The 22577-nt window shown below is 42.1% G+C and overlaps 1 protein-coding gene across 3 annotated transcripts in view; it reads left to right on the top strand.

Moving 5' to 3' along the window:
- The first annotated feature begins 10090 nt into the window (after positions 1 to 10090).
- The window catches only part of rhobtb3 (Rho related BTB domain containing 3), a 99205-nt gene continuing 86718 nt past the window's right edge, over positions 10091 to 22577 (top strand). Inside the window, exons 1-3 of one of the 3 annotated variants that reach the window (XM_073067545.1) lie at positions 10091 to 10664; positions 10899 to 11124; positions 17462 to 17654. In XM_073067545.1, the coding sequence (XP_072923646.1) occupies positions 10663 to 10664; positions 10899 to 11124; positions 17462 to 17654 (421 nt within the window). In that variant the 5' untranslated portion in view covers positions 10091 to 10662. The remainder of the gene's footprint in view (positions 10665 to 10898; positions 11125 to 17461; positions 17655 to 22577) is intronic. The other 2 variants (XM_073067535.1, XM_073067554.1) reach the window with 2 other exon arrangements.

Below are 22577 nucleotides of genomic sequence, written 5' to 3' on the forward strand. Positions count from 1 at the left end.
TACTGGGAGGAATGAAATATGAATATTAGTTGATGGAATAATGGTCTTTCTTACCTTAAAAGTTGATACAGTATAACAAATCTATATTTTCAATTCCACTGCTTTGCTCTAAGTATTTGCGAACATTTGATGATGACTTTTCATAATAGAATGCTAACATTGTGCAAGTGTTTAATTTGCATACAATGCATGAAGTGCTTCTATGGACATGCTGAGTGTATATTAGAAATTTTCAATGCATAAAGAGACATTTATGTTATGAAAAGCCTTTTATTGAAAGTCAGCATGAAGATAAATTAGACAACATAACTAATTCAGGTTAGTAGCTGTAATGAAAAGAAACCAGTGAGAAACAGTAGCTGTTTAATGTTAAAGAAATAGCTTTTACTTTATTGTGACATTAGCTGAACTGAAAGGTTGGGCTGCTCCCTGAACCACTTCTGCTCTGCTACAATATCTCAGAGAGAGTGTGACTGTTTACTTTCTAACACACCCACAAAGAAGTTTTGATCAAGGACATCAGAGAAAATGCAAGGAAATACTTGATCAATTAAGTGCCTGATCAAGATATTGAGTCCAAGTCCACAAAACTAGAGTCGTAGTCATAGAACACTACCGCACAGAAACAAGTCCTTCAGCCAACCCAGTCTATGTCAAACTATTACTCTGCCTAGTCCCATCGACCTCCATAACAACCCCCCCAACCATATACCTATCCAAATTTCCCTTAAATGTTGAAATCAAACCTGCAGCCACCACTTCTGCTGGCAGCTCGTTCCACACTTCCACAAAACTGAGTGAAGAAGTACCCCTTTACCCCTTAAACACAGAACAAAGAAAACCTACAGCACAATACAGGCCCTTCGGCCCACAAAGTTGTGCCAAACATGTCCCTACCTTGGAAATTACTAGGCTTACCTATAGCCCTCTATTTTGCTAAGCTCCATGTACCCATCCAAAAGCCTCTTAAAAGACCCTATCGTACCCGCCTCCACCACCGTTGCTGGCAGCCCATTCCACGCACTCACCAAATTTCACTTTTCACCTTTGACCCATGACCTCTAGTTCTAATCTCACTGAACATCAGTGAAAAAAGACTGCTTGCATTTATCCTCATTTGCCCCTCTTTATTTTACATACCCCTATCAAATCTCCCCTCATTCTTCTATACCCTAGGGAATACAGTCCTAACCTATTCAACCTGTCCCTGTAACTTAAGCCTTGAAGTCCTGGCAACGTAAATTTTCTCTGCACTCTTTCAATATTACCAACATCTTTCCTGTGGGTAGGTGACCTGAACTGAACACAACATTCCAAATTAGGCCTCACCCATGTCTTATACAACTTCAACATAGCGTCCTGAACTCAATACTTTGATTTATGAAGGCCAATGTGCCAAAAACTCTCTTTATGACCCTCTCGACTTATGATGCAACTTTCAAGAAAGAATGGATCTGTATTCCGTTCTTCTGCACTCCTCAGTGATTATACCACTCACTGTGTAAGCTCTACCCTGGTTTCTCCTCTCAAAGTGCAACACCAAACACTTGTCTGCGTTGACTTCCGTCTGCCATCTTTCAGCCCATTTTTCCAGCTGGTCCAAGCTATAACTTTGAGAACCTCATAAAAAAGCCTCATAAAACTTTGAAGTTACGGAACTTTGCATGCAGTCGGCTTCCTGCTCTCTTAGTGAACACCCAGCATTTTGTGACCGTTTTGCTAGGTGATGCCAATCATGTCTAAGGCATGCTGAATTTTTTTTAGAGATATGATCATGGTTGAACATCAAGATTCAAGTTTAAGTTTATTTATCATGTATACATCGAAACATACAGTGAAATCTGTCATTTGCTTCAATAACCAACACACCCGAGGGCATACCCCAAGTGTTGCCACATATTCCAACACCGACTAGCATGCCCACAATGATGAAGGGTCTCGGCCTGTAATGTTGACTCTTTATTCCTTTCCGTAGATGCTGCCTGACCTGCTGAGTTTCTCCAGCATTTTGTGCGTGAGCCCAGTGCTCAGCAGAACAACGTGGAAATCAAGCAACAGAACAACACCAACACCCTGTTCCTCCATCCGTCCCACCTTCTAATCCCAAGCCTGGCTGTCTCCTTTGTTCTCCAACCTTCAGTGGGCTCGGATTCAGACTTGGACCTTTGGCTACCCCAGCAGATTCGCAGACCTGGGGCTCCTGACGGCCTGCCTCAACTTTCAGGGCTTGAACAGAGACAAGCATCTGATTCTCAACATGGCAGCTGGGATATTTAATTTCAAACTAGTAATTAAACAAATTCTGGATTTTCAACTAAAAATACATCTTATGGAAATGTTTGTTTGATGATGAACTTCAATAAAAAATAAATGACAAACAAAAATTGAGCCTTGGTGATCAGGCTTAGAACTATTTTTGTCAAAACCCCTCTGGTCTGCTAAAGTCCTTCAGAAAAGGACTTTACATTCCTGCCCTAAATCTGACTCAGATCCATTAATGTGTTACTTTTTAACTACATGGACGTTTAAAAAAAATATATACTTTAATCATAATGTACTTGGTAAATATAATCGGGGACATGCCAGTTTCTGTGCTCATTGTACTATCAGTTCATTATAGTCTCTTAAAATGTGTCAGCACCAATTTGCTCTTCCTCCTTCAACAGGTAAAGATAAAGATTAGCTTTATCTGTCACATACATTGAAGCAGACAGTGAAACGGGTAGTTTTGGTGCCAGTGTAGCTTGCCCACAACTCACAGGCCTAACCCATTTGTCCTTGGAACGTGGGAGGAAACTGGAACACCCAGTGCGGTCACGGGAGAACATACAAACTCATTACAGACAGCAAATCATAAACATGAGAGACTCTGCAGATGCGGGAAATCCAGAGCAGCACACTCAAGATGCTGGAGCAACTATGGAAATGAATAGACAGTCAGTGTTTTGGGTCGAGACCCTTCATCAGGACTGGAAGGCAGGGCCAGAAAAAGATGGTGGGGGGAGGGGAAGGAGGATAGGTGATAGGTGAAGCCAGGTATAACAAGGATGTTTATACTTACATAATTACTTACATAATTCACTATGTAAGTAGTCAGAAAGTAGAAATACAGGTTTATGACCACAAAGGGTTCACAATGGAGGCAAAGGTGAATTCTAAATTAGATTAGATTAGATTCAACTTTATTGTCATTGTGCCGAACACAGATACAAAGCCAATGAAATGCAGTTAGCATCTAACCAGAAATGCAAAGAATAGTGTTATTTACAAAATAACTGCGAATAAAAAGTAAGTGCTACAGCACACAAATCTAAAAGTACTGAGACAGTACAATATGGGTGCAATACTGCTTAGCGCTGATGTGAGGTTCAGCAGGGTCACAGCCTCAGGGAAGAAGCTCTTCCTGGGCCTGCTGGTGCGGGAGCAGAGGCTCCTGTAGCGCCTGCCGGATGCGAGGAGAGTAAAAAGTCCATGGTTAGGTGAGATGCATCCTTGATAATGCTTTTTGCCCCGCCCGGGCAGCATTTATGGTAGATGTTCTTAATGGTGGGCAATTGGGTGCTGATAATCCGCAGTTTTCACCACACGCTGGAGAGCTTTGCGGTCTGATAGGGGACGATTGCCATACCACACTGAGATGCATTTGGTGAGTATGCTCTCAATGGTACAGCAGTGAAAGTCCATCAGTATCCTGGGACAGAGGTGAGCTTTCTTGAATCTCCGCAGGAATAAAGGCGCTGTTGTGCCTTTTTGATCAGGATGGAGGAGTTCAGGGACCAGGTGAGATCCTCAGAAATGTGGACACCAAGGAATTTGAAGCTTGATACATGCTCCACTACAGCTCTGTTGATGTAGATGGGGTCTTGAATGAGACCTTTTGCATCAGGCTTTACCAAGGAAGAGAGTGCTGTCAAAATCTCATTGATGTCCACATAACTTGGATAGTGCGTGGGTGAAAATTGTTTAGGAAGAGGTATTAGAAACACTGATCATGGTAAAAGCAAATTTTTCATCTGAGTTCTTTATATTCGTTGAGACACAGTGCAGAATAGGCCCCTCTGGCCCTTTGAACTGCATTGTGCAACAGTCTCCCGATTTAATCCTAGCCTAATCACAGGACAATTTACAATGACCAATTAACCTATCAACCAGTACGTCTTTGGACTGTGGGAGGAAACCGGAGCAGCCGGAGGAAACCCACGTGGACACGGGGAGAACGTACAAACTCCTTACAGGCAGCAACAGGAATTGAACCCGGGTCACCTGAACCGTAAAGCGTCGTGCTGACCGCTCGCTGTTTCTATAGTGGGAATCATTCTGACTGGCTGCATCACAGGCTGGCATAGAGGCTCCAATGCACAGGGTTGAAAGAGGCTGTCGAGGGTGACGACTCAGCCAGACTCACCATGAGCACAACCCTCCCCACCATTGAGGAGATCTTCAAGAGGTGGTGGCTCAGGAAGCGAGTATCCATCACTATCAACCCTCACCATCCAGATCATACCTGTTCTCGTTTGGGGAGGAGATGAAAAGACTCACACTCATTGAGTCGGGTACATTTTCTTTCCTCTGCCATCGGATTTCTGAATGGTCCATTCATCCAAGAACACCACCTCGTTATTCCTTTGTTTTGCACTATTCATTTACTTCTGTTATTTATAGTAATGTTATATTTTTACTCTGTATTGTCGCTAACAAAAAATGGGTTAAGTGGCAGGTTAGTGGCAGCACGAGTAAAAATAGACTAAAAGAGGGAAATCATGGTAAAAACATTGTATTTGACAGGCAGCGGTGTTTCGCAGGAGCTGTGCTGGCACCAATGCAGTTATTTACACAGATACAGTACATCCATAATGTTGCAGATGTTACAAATTTGTGAGAAGGTAAACAGCAGACTGCAAAAGGACATAGATCAGCAGAAAATGGCAGATGGAAGTTAGTACAGAAAACTGAGATATAATGTCATAAGAAAAATAGAAGTAGGCCATTTGGCCCATTCACATCTACCTAAGTCCTTCTGCAATAACTGACCCTCTACTTATCTTTGTATCACCTGCAAACTAAGTACAATATATTTGGTGAAATGGCTTTGACTGTTTTCTGTTGTAGAGAATTCCCCAGTGACTGACAGAAGAAAGTTCTGGTCATCTTAATCTTTTTTTTAATCTTATTAAAAATAGGAGAAGCAGTAGGTCATCTTGTGGGCATTTGCAGTTAATACAAAGAAACACAATAGAACCGATGTTAAAAATGCACACAGAGACAATCACCATGCAGAACACAACAAACTGTGCAAATACAGAAAGAAAAAAAGCCCAAAATAATTATAATTAATTAATATGGAGAATGCAGAGTCCTTGAAAGTGAGTCCATAAATTGTGAAATCAGTTCATTGTGGGGGTGAGTGAAGTGAGGTTATCCATTCCAATTGAGGAGCCTGATAGTTCGGGGGTAATAACTGTTCCTGAACCTGCTAATGTGAGGCTTCTGTACCACCTTCCTGATCACAGCAGTGAGAAGAGAGTGTGGTCAGGATGGTGAGGGTCCCTAATGATGGATACTGCTTTCCTGCGACAGTACTCCATGTAGATGTGCTCAGTGGTGGAGGGGGTTTTACTGTGATGGACTGAGCTGTATCCACTGCCTTTTGTAGGCTTTAAACTTGTCCCTAGCAAGAACCATGCCTTAGACCAACACTACGTTAAATGCCTCTGCCTACGCCAGATCCAGGCCTTATTTTTTCATAATTCTAGAGTAATACAAAGGACAATGAGACATAGCAGCATAGGACATAGATTTGTACGTAGGACATTTACTTTACAAATTAGTTTAAAATGATCATGTACGAGAGGTATGTATTTTTAAATATAATGGGGTCTTTTGCAAGCCTATAATACTTGTGAGGTATCATATTTCTGAATTTGTTTCTGGTGTTTGAGTTATAGGGAAAAGATTAATAAGCTAGGACTTTGTCCCTGAAGCATAGAAGAATGAGATGAGAATTGATAGAGAAATACAAAGTTATGAGGGGTTTATATAGGGTAAATGCAAGCAGAATTTTTCCACTGAGCTTGGGAGATGAGAATGAGAGATTGTGGATTAAGAGTAAAATGGGAAATATTTAAAGGAAACCAAGCAGGCTTTTACCATTGAGGTCAGGCGATACTAGAGTTAGAGATCATGGGTTAAAGGTGAAAGGTGAAATATTTAAAGGAAACATGAGAGGGAACTTCTTCACTCAGAGGATAGTGAGCATGAAGGGAGAGCTGGCAGGAGTGGTGGACACAGGTTGAATTTCAACACTGACCGAAGTTTGGACACGGACAGGGATGGGAGAGGTATGGAGGGCGATGGTCCTGGTACAGGTCGATGGGACAAGGCAGATCAATAGATCGGCATTGATAAGTTGGGCTGAAGGTTCTGTTTCTGTGCTGTGGTACTCTATGACTCTAAGTAGTTCAAGCAAAGTAATATAAATTAAAACATGAGACACTATTCCCACTGTGATTTAATTTCTGTATTTTTTTTTGGTAGAGGAGTGGCACAGAGTTGCACTGAACTGAAATGCTGCTGTCACATGTGATCTAGACTGAAACTAAACAATTACGTGAACTACACATAGGTATTTGTTTAAATCTGTTAGTTTAACACTCATTATATTGACGTAGGATAACGTAACTACCAAACCATGAATCAACTTTTGGAACTCTTTCCAGTCTAGACTGAAAATATAAAATGGGGATAAAACTAAGTCTCAAAGGGAAATGGATGTTTCTGAGGTGTGATGACATCAAGCAACTGGTACTGGCCTTCCTAATTCATTGCATTCAAAATAACGTAAAGTTTGGAACTGTGTCTATTTGTCCAATTTTGATTTACAAATGTAACATGCACACTGTTAGGAAGGACAATATTGAATTAGGCTTATGAATTGCTTCCAAAAATATGAAGCTGTTTTGTGTTGCTCATTCCCAAATAAAAGGTTAAGGTTGGAGTCGAATTGATGGAAGGCTGACTTCAATAATATGCAACAGGACCTGGCAAAAACAGACTGGGAACCCTAGCCAGGAGAAAAGACAACATCTGATCAGTGGGAGATATTTAAAAGCAAAATTGGTTTACTGTCGTCACATGTACAGAGGCTCAGTGAAAATCTTGATTTTCCATGCCATCTGTAGAGATCATTTCACAACATTAGTACATCGAGGTTGTACAAGGGAAAAGCAATAACAGGGTACAGAATATAGTGTTACAGTTACAGGAGAAAGTCCAGTGCAGACAGACAGTAAGGCTCAATTCTATGATACAGCTTGATATTTTTACTTTATTAAAGGTGCTATTGTTAAACTGGGCCGGTGGGGTGGAGGTACGCCTCCACCAAAGGAGGTGTGAGGTGCTCTTTCCCTCCATTTGCCTGCAGGTCACCCTTGGGCGAGGTGTAGCACCTGCTTAGCCCCTGATCAGGGTTGCGTGTCCTGGTTATGTGATCACTGACACCAAGCAGACAATCTCTGAAGAGGATTAATAATGGTGAGCGTGAAGAGAGAGCTGGCAGCATCACCCATCTTGTGAAGACACTGCCCGGAAGGAGGCAATGGCAAACCACTTCTGTGGAAAAATTTGCCAAGAACAATCACGGTCATGGAAAGACCAGGATTGCCCACGTCATACGACATGGCACATAATGAACGAACGATTGTTAAATATTCCAGTTCCTGTATTAAAATGATGGACAACTAGTCCATCAACAGGGGAAATAGAACTGATGTAAATCCACGTTTCTTAGGGCATTCCACTTTTAAAAATAACATATGGAAGGTGTGCGCTTGACAAAGCCAGTACAGTAGCCAGTCTATCCGTAAGTACCCTCAACTCTGCCATGGATGGTCCCAAGCCCGGCTGTGAAAGGAGGATGGTTGGACATGGGCTAGCAACCCCATCCTGTAAAAACCCAGAAACACCAACAGAAGCTCATCCCTGGGAGAGGAAGGATACACCAAGAAGATAGGCTACACCTGGGGAAAACTTGAAAGATTACTGGTGAGCTGCCCTCAGCGGCCTATGTCCCAGTAGGGATGATTGGGTTAAGAAGGAGAATAAGTACCCTCGAAAAGGAGGTGGTGAGACTCTACTTTGAAATGCTGCTCTCCTGGTGAAGGTCCCTTTTACAATGCTATTGGATAGACATTCAGATCCGGTAGCAATGAGGATGTATTTCCAAGCCAGGATGATGTGTGACTTAGAGAGAGTGCTGCAGAATGGTGCTGTTCCTGAGTGACATCAAATTCCCTGAATGCTGTTGGAGCTGCACGCATCTGGGCAAGCAAGAGCGTTCAAGAGAAAATCTGCAGATGCTGGAAATCCAAGTAACACACACAAAATGCTGGAGTAACTCATCAGGCCAGGCAGCATCTAGGAAAAGAGTACAATCGACGTCTCGGAATCAGCGCTTCGGGCCAAGATCCTTTGTCAGGACCAGAAAAGAAGAAGAGGAGTCAGAGTAAAAAATAATTAGGTCCTTCTGCCTTCATATAACGTATGACATCAGATATATCTCTTTAATGCCCAGTGACTTCAATGTTACTGCCGCTTTGTTTCCACAAAATGACAAATGCTAATGTTGTTAATGTTCCTGCTACATTTTGTTTGTGGGAACAGGGACTTTGAAAGCTTATACAATGCTGGAAGTATCCTGGTAGTACTTAGCACCAGACTCAAGGAGATCTTCTACCCACTGATATAACACTATTGAATGACAAGGTGGTCCCTTGACCTTACAATCTACCTCATTATGATCTTGCAGTTTATCATCTATCTTTGTCTGTAGATATTACACTTTATTCTGCATTCTTGTATTGTTTTGCCTTCTGCTACCTCAGTGCACTGTTGTGATGAATTGATCTGTATATGTGAGAACCATAAACCAATTCCAAGTTCAGAGAACATGTTAAACATAAGTATTGCCATTATAGTATCACTTATCCCATCACACCTCAAGACCATAAGACATAGAGGCAAATTAGGCCATTCGGCCCATCAAGTCTGCTCTGCCATTCAGTCATGGCTGATTTATTATTCCTTTCAACCCCTGACCTTCCTCCTACTATAAGGATGAAATGTATGCTCAGTGGCCACTTTATTAGGTACACCAGTACACCGGCTTGTTTATCAAAATACCTAATCAGCCAATCATGTGGCAGCAACTTGATGCATAAAAGCACGCAGACATGTTCAATAGTTGTTCAGACCAAACATCAGCATGGGGAAGAAATGTGATCGAAGTGACTTTGACCGTGGAACGATTGTTGATGTCAGATGGGGCGGTTCGAGTATCTCAGAAACTGCTGATCTCCTGGGATTTTCACACACAACAGTCTCTGGAGTTTACAGAGAATGGTGCGAAAAGCCTAGAATATCCCGTCAGTGGCAGTTCTGTGGGCGAACAATGCCTTGTTAATGTGAGAGGTCAGGGGAAATTAGACAGAATGGTTCCAGCTGACAGGAACGCAACAGCAAAGCAAATAACCACGTGTAACAACAGTGCTGTGCAGAAGAGCATCTCTGAACGCACAACACGTCGAGCCTTGAAGTGTTGTTACCGCAGCAGAAGAACCACAAACATCACTCAGTGACCACTTTTTAAATCCAGGAGGTACCTAGTAAAGTGGCCACTGAGTGTACTACAGCGGGTCATTGCCATGTTTGGGAAGACCAATGAAGTCTTACCACAGCATTAGGATTATTGTCCATACTTGTATTGTCCAGACCTTACAGTAAGAGATGGAATGAATGTATAGTGGTTTTAAAAAAAAAGTTTAGCAAAACTATCCGCTGCGTTAAAAGTGCTGAGGCTCGATTACTGTTGCATTTTCACTCGTGTCACAGTCCCAAACAATGGTGTCAAGTGACAGCCCGCAGCTGTCTGCGACACCCGCGTTAGCTGACAGAGAGACGCGCACACAGCACACATTGATCCAAGACCGACGCCACCACCGCTGATTTTTACCCCCCCCCTCTCTCTCTCTCCCTCTCCCTCTCCCTCTCCCTCTCCCTCTCCCTCTCCCTCTCCCTCTCTCTCTCTCTCTCTCTCTCTCTCTTTCTCTCTATTCTCCCAAGTGACCGGGGTTGCGTTTGAAATCTCCCCCTCCTGTTATTCACGTACTCGATTACCACTGTTTCCTCCGCCTGTGTAATTCAGACCCGAATTAGCAGCGGGATCCGGCAGTCCGTTGCCAACACTTTCGCTCGCCGGCTCACGGCCGCTCGGATTGTACGATTTTATATTTTGCGGGAGGACTTAAATCGATTTTTTTCTCTCTCTCTCCGTCTGGCGAGCTTCACTGACGTCAGGAGTCGGAAGCCTCCGAGTGGACCTGGGCTTGTGGATACATATAAATATAATCTCGGTCCGGTGCCCGGAGATCGCTGCGTGTGCCGGCGGGCTGCGGCGTCCGTCTGGTCGGTCGGTCGGTAGGCAGGCGGGCGGGCGCTCGCACCGTCCTCGGAGAAAGTGGCAAAGGAAGAGTAAAGTTCGCCGCTTCCAGTCCCGGGCTGCCGGTTCAGCTCGCCACTAGTTTCTTTGTTGTGCGGGTCGAAAGAACTATGAATAAATCGCGCTGTCTGCTTCCCGCTTTGGGTCAGCTGCCAACGCAGTAATAAATCATGTAAGTTATAGCGGCAGACCTGCCGATGGACGGTGGTTTATTTTGTGTGTGTGTGTGTGCGTGTGCGTGTGCATGTTGACTGAACCCCGATCGATGCAAGACAAAAATCAAGGCTGTGCAGCTCGATGTCGGGGGACGGGAGCACAAAGCCCCGGCCGGCCGGCCGGCTTCCCGCAGCGTCTCCCGGCTTAGTGCTGGTCCCGCTCACTCTCTCTAACCTCTTCGCTTCTGTAGGTCGGTTCGCATCGTGGCGCTGGGGAACGAGAAGGGGGGATTTGACGAGAGTCTCCAGCAGCCGGATCTGATCACCACCTACTTCGGCAGGCATGCGATCGTCCGGCACATCGAGGAGAGGCGGCTAATGGGCTTTGCTACCCACATCACCTTCCCTGCCTTCGTTGAGTACCAAGCGTACGTTTTCGGCAGAGTCAGAGTGCTGATTCACGACTGCCCAAGTTGGGTAAGGAGGCGAGAAGTACCGAACGGGACTCGTTTAGAGTCATCTGAAACCCGGGAGGGCTGTGCACGGACGTCCCGTGGAATAATTTATGGTCACCTCCCCTGAACCCCTCCACAACCCACCCTACCGCTGAAGTTCACTGTTCCCCTTGTTCCATTTGACCATCCACTTACCCGAGGGCGAACAGTTATGAAGTTTGCAGTGTCGAAATGTAATTTTGTTAGGGCCTGGTTAATTGTGTGAACCGCAGACATTCTGTCTTTTCTAATCACCTGAGAAACTGGCCTTTCGGCCCATCTAACCCGTACTGTGCCTGTCCTTGCCTTATTTTGAAACACTTGTTTTACGTAATTGAGGTACCCCTTTCATTAAGATCATGACTGATCTATTTTTACCCCGGCGTTGCAAAGTGCACTAACTCCATATTCATTGAGTTTCCTAATATCTGTGAAATATGGAATCCCCATTCTGAAAGAGCTCTTGCATCTGTGTTTCCACGCAATCATTTTAGAGAGACAAATTGGAAAAGTTTATTACCTTTCGAGTGGAAAAAAAATCTCATCTCCGACTGAAATACTGACTCCTTATTTCCCTCTGTTTATAGTCACCACAGCCAAAGGAGTCAACTGCACATCAGCCCAGCCAAGCCCCTTAAGACCTTTCCTGAGATCTTCTCTCATCCTTTCGACTCCTGAGAGTAACGGGAGAGTCTGCTTAAACTTTTCTCATTCTAACATAAATCATAAAACAATGTGTTATCAAAACCATAAGACATAGGAGCAGAATTAGGCCATTCAGCCCATCGAGTCTGCTCTGCCATTTCATCATGTTTCATGCATTTCCCTCTCTCCTTGCTTCTCCATGTAACCTTTATTGCCCTAATTAATCAACCAAATATTCCCAATGACTTCCACAGCTACCTGGGGCAATGAATTCCACAGATTCACTACCTTCTGACTAAAGAAATTCCTCCTCTGTTCTAAAGTGATGTCCCTCTATTCTGAGGCTGTGTCCTCTGCTCTGAGACTCTCCCACCTTAGGAGACATCCTCTCCATGTCCACTCTATCTAGGCTTTTCAACATTGGATAGGTTTCAATGAGATCCCCTCCTCGTTCTTCTGAATTCCAGTGAGTACAGTCCAGAGCCATCAAACACTCCTCATATTCAATCCTGGAATCATTTTTGTGAACCTGTTCTGAGCTCTCTCAAATACCAGCACATCCTTTCTAAACAAGGAGCCCTAAACTGCTCACAATACTCCAAGTGAGGCCTCACCAGTGCCTTATAAAGCCGTATTTAGAGAGAAGATTTGAAAAAACAGTTATTTCAAATCTTCAATTCAATGGAAGATGCTCTCTCTCACTGCTCCCCCTCTGTGGTGTCTGCTGCTGTCTGACTGTTTGACCATGTGCTCATCACCTTTTAGTTTATAGTTCTTCCCCTCCCCTCACCTTCTTATTCTAGCTTCTTCCCTGTCCTGATGAAGGGTCTTGTCTCAAAACATTGACTTCTCATTCCTTTCTAGAGATGTTGCCTAACCTGCTGAGTTCCACCAGCATTTTGTGTTTATTACTCCAGATTGCCAGTATTTAGAATCTCCTGTGTTTATTATTTTCTACCTTTTCTGATTTTATCTCTTCCAAAAAATCATTTATAAGGGCTGCAACTCTGAAGAAGCTCCCCTTTATAATTTTCAAAGTTCAAAGTAAATAATTTTTTATCAAATTTATTACATCTATGTCACTATATAAATGCATTTTCTTGTGGTCATACTCAATAAATTTAATAACCAGAATAGAATCAATGAATGACCACATCAACAGGGCAGACAACCAGTGATAAATATCAAGAACATGAGATGAAGAGTCCCTGAAAGTGAGTCGGTAGGTTGTGGGAACATCTCAATAATTGAAATTGAGTGAAGTTATCCCCTTTGATTCAAGAGCCTACTGGTTGAAAGAGGTTACAACTGTTCCTGAACCTGGTGGTGTGAGTCCTGAGGCTCCTGTACCTCCTTCCTGATGGCAGCAGCAGGAAGAGAGCATGGCCTGGGTGGTGGATGTCCCCGCTTTTCAAAGCAGTGCTTCGTGTAGATGTGCTCAGTCGTTGGGAACACCAGTGCCATGATGGACTGGGCCATATCCACTACTTCTTTGTAGGATTTTCCTTTCAAGGGCATTGGTGTTTCCATTCCAGGCTGTGATACAGCCAGTCAATATACACTCCACGTAACGAACATGGAAGTTTGTTAAAGTTAGTCATTAGTTGCCTTTGTACATTACTCAGCCTCCACTTCCTATCACGATATCGTCCAGTGACATTAAAGGGTCATGCCTGGATTAGCCGCTCCTTTTAAAGATAAGTAGCACAAACATGCTGTGAAGAACACATTGGAAAATCAACATTTGCTATTATAATATGTAATCATACTTAATTACTTACTGCCAGTTACACCACTGGCTTTTAGGGCAGCAATGAAGGTCCTCCATCTCTGCTGGTGTTCAGGGCTTCCTTCATCGTGTCAGTAGCTTCCTCTCGGTTTTCGTTACTGTCAGTCACGCAAGTCCCAGGTGGAGACTCAGGAATACTGTCGTACTCATGTAGTTGGATTCTTCTTGACTGTTTCTGCCACAATTGGGTTGTTAGCCCTGGGCTGAACCCCCGAACCTGGGGAGGACACATAATCATAACACACACCTTTAGAAGAACCAGATTTGGCTACTGAAATTTCGATTAAGGGAGTAAGGAATTCATTGAAAGACAACTAAAGAATTTTCAAATAGTCATCCAGAATTTATTTAAAGTTCATTGAAATAAAAATATTGGTTTTGACTACATAACTATAAGATGTAGTGAAAACACAAGTTTTTGCTTATCTATATTCATGTTAGGTTTTTAAATATGCAGGGGAAGAAATGGTACGTATAATATTTTAGTAACCATAGAGCAGTCACTGCTACTTAATATGCAGGTCACTTTTCTTGGGTAGTAATTATTTAGAAGTAAATCAATCAGGATGTACTGTACCATTTGGAGAACTGCTGGGGCAGCGATTATTAGCTTGTGCAACTGAGGTATAAGTTTCATGTAACAAACAACAGGATTATAACAGTGACTGAGAAAGTTTATTGTTCCCTTAATATAGCTAACACTGACAGTGGTCATTCCTTCCATCAAAAGAGAAGAGTACAAGTATTAAGGGCAATATGTGAATAGATTATTGTGTTTGATGCATCACCAGTGCCTGGCAGTTGGTACACTGGTGCCAATCAAACTCTGATGCTGTCACTCAGGATGACGGGCAGCATAGAATTCTGATCACAAGACCTTCCATGGCACAGTTGAGCCAGACGCTCAACGACATATGTGATCACGGTGACCATGATTGTTCTTGGGAAACTTTTCTACAGAAATGGCTTGCCATTGCCTTCTTCTAAGACGTACTATAAATGACAAGAGATATATATACACGCAGCTGCTTATTTGGGATGACTCTTAAAGAACAAAAACTAATCGAGAAAGTGGCAGGAATTCCCTTTGTTTATTTGGGACAGCAGACTTTTGCCATACATTTTCTACTGAGCCTCAGTCACGTGCCCTTGCTTGGCCATTAGATACTGCACCATGCTTCATCCAAACAGTTGCATGTGTTTGGGTTCAGGAAACAGTCCTGCCAAAGGGTTTTGGCCCAAAATGTCGACTGTACTTTTTCCCATAGATGCTGCCTGGCCTGCTGAGTTCCTCCAGCATCTTTTGTGTGTTGCTCAGATTTCCAGCATCTGCAGACTTTCTCTTGTTAGTGATTTTTTGTCACTGTTTGTTGGCAAGAAGTAAGCAATAACACAATTCAGAACTGTTTGGCATGCATGCTGCAGTTTCAAGCATTCAGGGTTGGATGTGCCAGAAATGGCCAGGAGTGAAAATGAAACAATTTCACTGCTTCAACACGTAAGGAACTATGAAGAATTTGAAGGTATCAACAATCATCTTGAATGTTAAAATGAAAATGAAGAATTAGAGGACGTAATCATTGAAACCATTGTGTGAAGGCAGCCAATTACCTGCACAAGTGTCTGCACTGACTTTGTTTATTTACAGCCAATCAAAAGGACATGGTGGCATGCACCGGATTAATTCCTCCATCGATAATTATTAGGAACTAATACAGTTTTATAGCACTGTAGTTTCAATAGGTGCATTTAATGTCAGAGAAATGTATAAAATATACATCCTGAAATTCTTTTTCTTCACATTCTAATTTGTTCTGTATTTCATTTAAATACTTCATTTGTTGCTCTGTTAAGCAGTAAATTGTCTTTGTTATACCTTTTTAATTATTTCCATAAAACTTCAGCTAATTGAAACAGTTGCTTAATTGAGCCAAAATGTACTGATTTCAATTACCCAGAATCTATCTATCTATCTATACAGTACATGAAAGGAGAGTCTCTGCTACTGTGTCATACAATCAATTTAGGGCCCCTTTGACCCTCTGGATGGGTCTGTTACCGCCAGTCCTTTGCCCTTTGCCTGTTCTGCACCCAGCCAATTCAGTTCCAAGTTGCACATCTTTGCTACTGAGATCCTCTAATGTTCCTCAGTTGAAGTACTGGTTGGAGAACTGCAACCATCTTACATTTTCCTTTGAATGGATTAATCTTAGAGATTAGCTGTTGTTTGATTGCTTTGTTACTTCAAAGTTTAATAGGTCTATGTGTGAACTTCCAGACTCATGCTTGGTAAAAGCTTCTTCAATCAATTTTAAATTCATATCAAATTAATGCCCCAAGCTCAAAGATGCTTCTTCAAAACATACAAGTCTGATATCTGTCCTTTGTGACTTTCTTTTTCTCTGTAGCTAGCACATCTTCCCTGAGGAATGGACTTGTCAGAATAAATTGACAATAACATTTTTAAAAGTTAGGAAAAGGATATGTTCTTATTACAAGCATGAAGCAGGAACATTGTTCACACAACTGGGTGACTGTGAGTTTGTTTATTTTGAATCCTCGGGCGAGGTTGTCAAACTCAATAATCCTTATAATAAGATACTGTTAGAACTTCAAAATAGAAACAGAAAAATCTGAAAGTCACAGCTTGGTCAATTATATGGAGGAAGAATGTTATTAGATTATAATAATAAGTTATTGGAAAACAATTATTTTTTACTTTATTACTTGCACGATCTGTCTTCTTTTACATATTGGTTATTTGGCTGTTTTTGTTATTTATAGCTTTTCAAAAATTCTGTAGTTTTTCTTTATTTTCCTGTGAATGCCTGCAAGAAAATGAATCTCGATGTATTTTATGGTGACTTATACATAGTTCGATAATAAACTTACTTTGACCTATAATATTAAGGATTACCATGAGTGATTTAATGGCATTGCTGATATGTTGGTCAGCACAACACGTATTCATATATACCAGTACGTCATTTAGAAGTAGCTCACTCAAAAAATCATACAACTTTTGGTCATTTTAAAATTGCAGTATTAAAGAAGTAAATAGGAATTTTAATATGAAAAGTTACGTACATAAAAATAAAACTACCATTTAATACAATCAAAAGAGAATTCCTACCAGGCAGCCCTTGTTAGCACTAGGAATTGAATTAGTTCATCCTATGATTTGTGAGTCCATTAGATGATTCACATTTAATTTTCCAATGTGTACAGGCTTTACAGAAGGGAATTATAACCATGGCAGAGACACAACCACTACTCTGAATCTGGTAACATGCTCTAAAAAGTTAAAATTATTTCTCATCCTGTACGTCCCCAGCTTAGCTTGGTAATGTAGATCTATAGGGCCATCTATAAGAGGTAGGTTTCTCATTGCAACCTATCGAATATTGAAAGGCCCAGATATGGTGGACATGGACAGGATGTTTCTTATAATGTGGGAGTCTAGGATCAGAGGGAACAGCCTCAGAATACTAGGACAAACCTTAAGAACAGAGATGAGAAGAAACATTTTAGCAAGAGGGTGATGAACTTGTGGAATTAATTACCACAGGCAGCTGTGGAGACCACATCATTGGGTATATTTAAACTGGAGGTTGATGGGTTCTTATTTAGTTAGGGTCTCAAAGATTATGGGCAGAAGCAGGAGAATGGGGTTGAAAGCGAGGATCAGCCATGATGGAATGGTGGAGCAGACTTGATGGGCTGAATGGCCTAAACCTGCTTCAGTGTTTCATGGAGTTAACGTTTGGTTCTGGTTGTGCTATGATGCGAAATGTTGTTTTGGGTGTGAACAATATGCGGGGAAAATTCTGACGACTGAATTTTGACTTCCGGGTGCCAATGAAAATTCTCAACATTTCTTTGTCAGGAATTATTCGACAACGACTGGTATCAGTCACGGAATATAGTTGGGCTGGCAGACATCATTGTTCTCAAATACTCTGTCAATGACAAAACTTCATTTCAAGAAGTGAAGGATAACTACGTTCCTATGATCAAGAGGATACTGAACCAGTGGACAGTTGCCGTCATTGTTGCTGCTATTGGTACAAGAGAAAATGGTGAGTAAGAAAGCCGTGCACATTTCTCTCGAGTAGATGAGCTAACGGTCACTCTGGAAATAGATTCTTTAGTTAATTGAAAACCGAAGAAAACACCTCATCATTATTTTCCTCTAATGAAATCTACTTTACTATGTAACAGTCTGAAATGCTCAAAAGATTCAAGGTGCATTATTATCAAAGTGTGTGTATAATTTACAACCCTGAGGTTTGTCTTCCCCACAGACGGCCACAAAACAAAGAAACAGCATGGAACCTGTTCAAAGAAAACACCAAATCCCCAACATGCAAAAATGAGAACAAATCTTGCAAACGACAAAAAATGAGCGAGACACACAGCACATAAATCACGTCAAGTCAGAATCAGAATCGGGTTTACTATCACCGGCGTGAGTCGCGAAATTTGTTAACTTAGCAGCAGCAGTTCAATGCAATATATAATATAGAAGAAAAAAAAATAATAAATAAATCAATTACAGTATACAAATATTGAATAGATTTAAAAATCGTGCAAAAAACAGAAATAATGTATACTAAAATAGTGAGCTGGTGTTCACAGTTTCATTGTCCATTTAGGAATCGGATGGCAGAGCGGAAGAAGGTGTTTCTGAATTGCTGAGTGTGTGCCTTCAGTCAAGTCTATTGTCAATAGCTATATACATATATACCATCAAATGGGATGAGGTTTCTCCGAACACAACACTCAGAGCACATAATAACTTATGAAAGTAAGGATGAAATTTACAGATGGATTACATATAAATAAACAAACTAGAGTGCATAACTTAACTGTTGTAAGATACGGAACAGATTAACCGGTGACATTTTGAATGCGATCTGGCAGGGAGTTCAGAAGCCTAATGGCCTGGGGGAAGAAACTGTTTTCCATCCTGACTGTCCTTGTTTTTATGCGTCGGAGTCTCCTGCTTGATGGTAGAAAGTCAAAGAGGATTCTGGATGGGTGGGTGGGATCTTTAATAATACGAATGGCCCTGCCTATTCAGCGCTCCTGGTAAGTGTCTTCAGTGGATGGTGGGGAGACCCCCATGATCCTCTCAGCCATTCTCACAGTCCTCTATAGGGACATCCAGTCTGACGTTCAACTTTATTGTATGAAACACCAAAGCACAAGACATCAAACAGTACAGGCGTTATTTAGTTCCTCTCAGTTTAGTTTAATCTAGTGCTGTGTTGTTCTTTAACTTCAGGCCACAGAGCCAGTCTGCTCCGACCAAAATTGCATGAATTAGCAGCTAAAAGGGATCAGCCAGAAACCAGGAACACATCATAACATGAACTATGGTCCGATCCACAATTATGCCGATTAAACTTTGCTCAACACCTCAAATAAAACAAGGCGTGTTTCTATTGATTGTTCACAAACCCAACGTTATGTGACAGGGCAGAATGATTCCTGGTTTGATGTCCGGTGTAATGAGTTAGCTGAACTCTGCCGACGTAGTGGTGAGGGTTAATGGTGGAAAGGAAGTCAAAGAGCTGTTTGTTTTTTGTTGCTGTCAGTTGTCCTGCGATTCCTGTTGGAAAGAATAATGTATGCCATCTGGTATGGAGGGGCCACTGCAGAGGATCGGAAAAAAACTGTAAACTCAGCCATGAGCACTAGGCTCCCCAGCATCAAGGACTTCTTTAAAAGACGATGCCTCAGAAATGTGGCATCAGTCATTTAGGACCCCCATCACCCAGGACGTGGCCCCTTTTCATCGCGACCATTAGGGAGGAGGTACAGGAGCCTGAAGACACACACTGTATGTTTCAGGAACAGCTTCTTCCCCTCTGCCATCAGATTTCTGAATGGACAATGAACCATGTACTCAAATATTTTTTCCTTTTTTGCACTCTTTTTGCCCTAGTTTATTTTTTTTATACATGTTTGTTATTGTAATTTATAGATTTATTGATAATCTATTCTGGTGCACTGCTGGCACAGAACAACATATTTCATGATATGCCTGTGATATTAAACCTGATTCTGGATTCTGGGTAGCAGCTTCTTCCTGCAGGCTCTGGATTTGTTTAACACCTTGCTGCCAGAAGGACAGATGTACACGCTGTCTGAAAGCCTGGCCACCACATTCCCCCCCTTCTCTACTCCCCAGCTCACAGACACACTCTCATCCTGCACTGGTCACTTTTCATCTTTTATTGCTGCTGTTTCACATGTTCATATGACTCCTTGTTTTATTATAACGGTGCCAGTAACATTATGTTGTCTTACGTAATCACGCACCTCACACTTTATGTCAACCTGTCCGTCGTCAGGCCATGTCACTCAGGGGCTTGTGCTAATATTATATTGTGACTGGATCATAACTATGTGCTGTGTGTGACTGTATGTACTGTGTGTGACTATTTGTGCTGTGTGTGACTGCTGTGTGTGACTGTATGTGCTGTGTGTGACTGTATGTACTGTGTGTGACTATGTGCTGTGTGTGACTGTATGTGCTGTGTGTGACTATGTGCTGTGTGTGACTGTATGTGCTGTGTGTGACTATGTGCTGTGTGTGACTGCTGTGTGTGACTATGTGCTGTGTGTGACTATGTGCTGTGTGTGACTATTTGTGCTGTGTGTGACTGTATGTGCTGTGTGTGACTGTATGTGCTGTGTGTGACTGTATGTACTGTGTGTGACTGTATGTACTGTGTGTGACTATGTGCTGTGTGTGACTGTATGTGCTGTGTGTGACTGTATGTACTGTGTGTGACTATTTGTGCTGTGTGTGACTGTGCTGTGTGTGACTATGTGCTGTGTGTGACTATGTGCTGTGTGTGACTATGTGCTGTGTGTGACTATGTGCTGTGTGTGACTGTATGTGCTGTGTGTGACTATGTACTATGTGTGACTAAATGTGTTGTGTGTGACTATTTGTGCTGTGTGTGATTATATTTACTGTGTCTGACTATACAAGGGGTGATTGATAAGTTCATGGCCTAAGGTCGAAAGAGTCAATTTTAGAAAGCCTAGCACATTTATTTTTCAACATAGTCCCCTCCTACATTTATACACTCAGTCCAGCGATCATGGAGCATTCGGATCTTGGACTTGCAGAAAGTGTCCACGGATGAGTGATTGATAAGTTTGTGGCCTAAGGTAGAAGGAGACGAGTTATACAGCTCTCCTTACACGTGCATGCAGGTCAACTCTTTGAGTGATTATGCAGAAAGTTTGAAGTTAGTAACTCATCTTCTTCTACATTAGGCCACGTCACCTCTTGTATGTGCGGTGTCTGACCATATATACTGTGCTTTGCACCTTGGCCCCAGAGGAAGGAATTTTTCTTTAGCTGTGTACATGTGTATGGTTGAATGACGGGAAAGCTGAACTTGAACTTGCAGTATGTGTATTGGAAGTAACATGTGACCTTATTTAAACAGGCCATGTTAGACCTAGTGTTGAGTAATAAGCTTGAATTAGTTATTTATCTGACAGTAAAGAAACAACCAGGTAACAGTGAACTAAATTGAATTTGATTCTAGGTTTGAAAAGAAAAGGAATGAGTCACTAAACAGGGCTGATGTTGGAGGGACACGGCCGGAAATAGCCCTGATAGATTAAGCAAATGACACACAGTGGCCACTTTATTATCCCTGCTCCTGTACACCTGCTCATTAATGCAAATATGTAATCAGCCAATCACGTGGCAACAACTCAATGCATAAAAGCATGCAGACATGATCAGTTGTTGTTCAGACCAAACATCAGAATGGGGAAGAAATGTGATCTGAGTGACTTTGACTGTGGAATGATTGTTGGTGCCAGATGGGGTGGCTTGAGTATCTCAGAGACAGCTGATCTCCTGGGATTTTAATGCACAATGGAATCTGAAGTTTACAGAGCGGCAGTATATTGACTGATCTCTTGTGCCTTGTGCTCTGTGTGACTGTTGGTATTGTGTTTTGCACCTTGGCCCTGGAGAAATGCTGGTTTGTTTGGCTGTGTTCATGGGTATTCATGTATGGCTGAATGACAATTAAACGAGCTCAAACATGAATACTGTATATAATTATTGGTTGTCCTGTGAGAAATTGGGGAACAAATCGTAACAAAAGTGCTGAAATAATTTTAAAATGATATAAAAACACAGCATTATGCTGCACTTTATTGAAATGTACTGAGGTCTATCTATTGTTTTAATTAACTCTCTTCCGTGAGAACTGAATTAGTTGATTTGACAATAAATTATAGAACATAGAAAGTTACAGTACAGTACAGGCCCTTCGGCCCACAATGTTGTGCCAACCTTTTAATCTACTCAAAGATCAATCTAACCCTTCCCTCCTACCTAGCTTTCCATTTTCATTTCATCCACATGCCTGTCTAAGAGCCTCTTAAGTGGGCCTAATATATCTGCCTCTAGCAACACCCCTGGTAGGATGTTGCAGGCACCCACCACCCCATGTAAAAAAGCTTACCTCTGATATTTCCCCCATTCTTTCCTTCAGTCACCTTAGAATTATGCCCCCTCTAATCAAACGTGAATTTATATTAAAGTTGTTTCTGTTTCATGCCATGAGTGGAAGCTTTAGCAGTGGCTTAATTTGGAATGAAACAAGTGTTACAAGGACTGTTAATGTTTAAATGGCACTACGGTTTAGGTGGCGGGTTGAAGATATTTCTCCACCAAAGAAGGTGTAAGGCATTCCTACCCTCCCTTGAGCAAGGTGTAGCATCTGCTTTGCCCCCTGATCAGGGTCATGTGAAGCCATGGGGGCAGGTGGTGGATGGTCGTACGAGCAGCTGGTGCATATCACAAGTCCTGGTCATGCGACCACTGACGCTGGGCAGACAATCACTGAAGAGTATTGACAATGACTGGGGTCACCCAGCTTGTAAGGACACTGCCCAGAAGGCAGCAATGGAAAATCACTTCTGTAGAAAAATTTGCCAAGAACAATCATGGTCAT

Source organism: Hemitrygon akajei, chromosome 2 (genome assembly GCF_048418815.1).
Source record: "Hemitrygon akajei chromosome 2, sHemAka1.3, whole genome shotgun sequence".
Classification (NCBI taxonomy): domain Eukaryota; kingdom Metazoa; phylum Chordata; class Chondrichthyes; order Myliobatiformes; family Dasyatidae; genus Hemitrygon; species Hemitrygon akajei.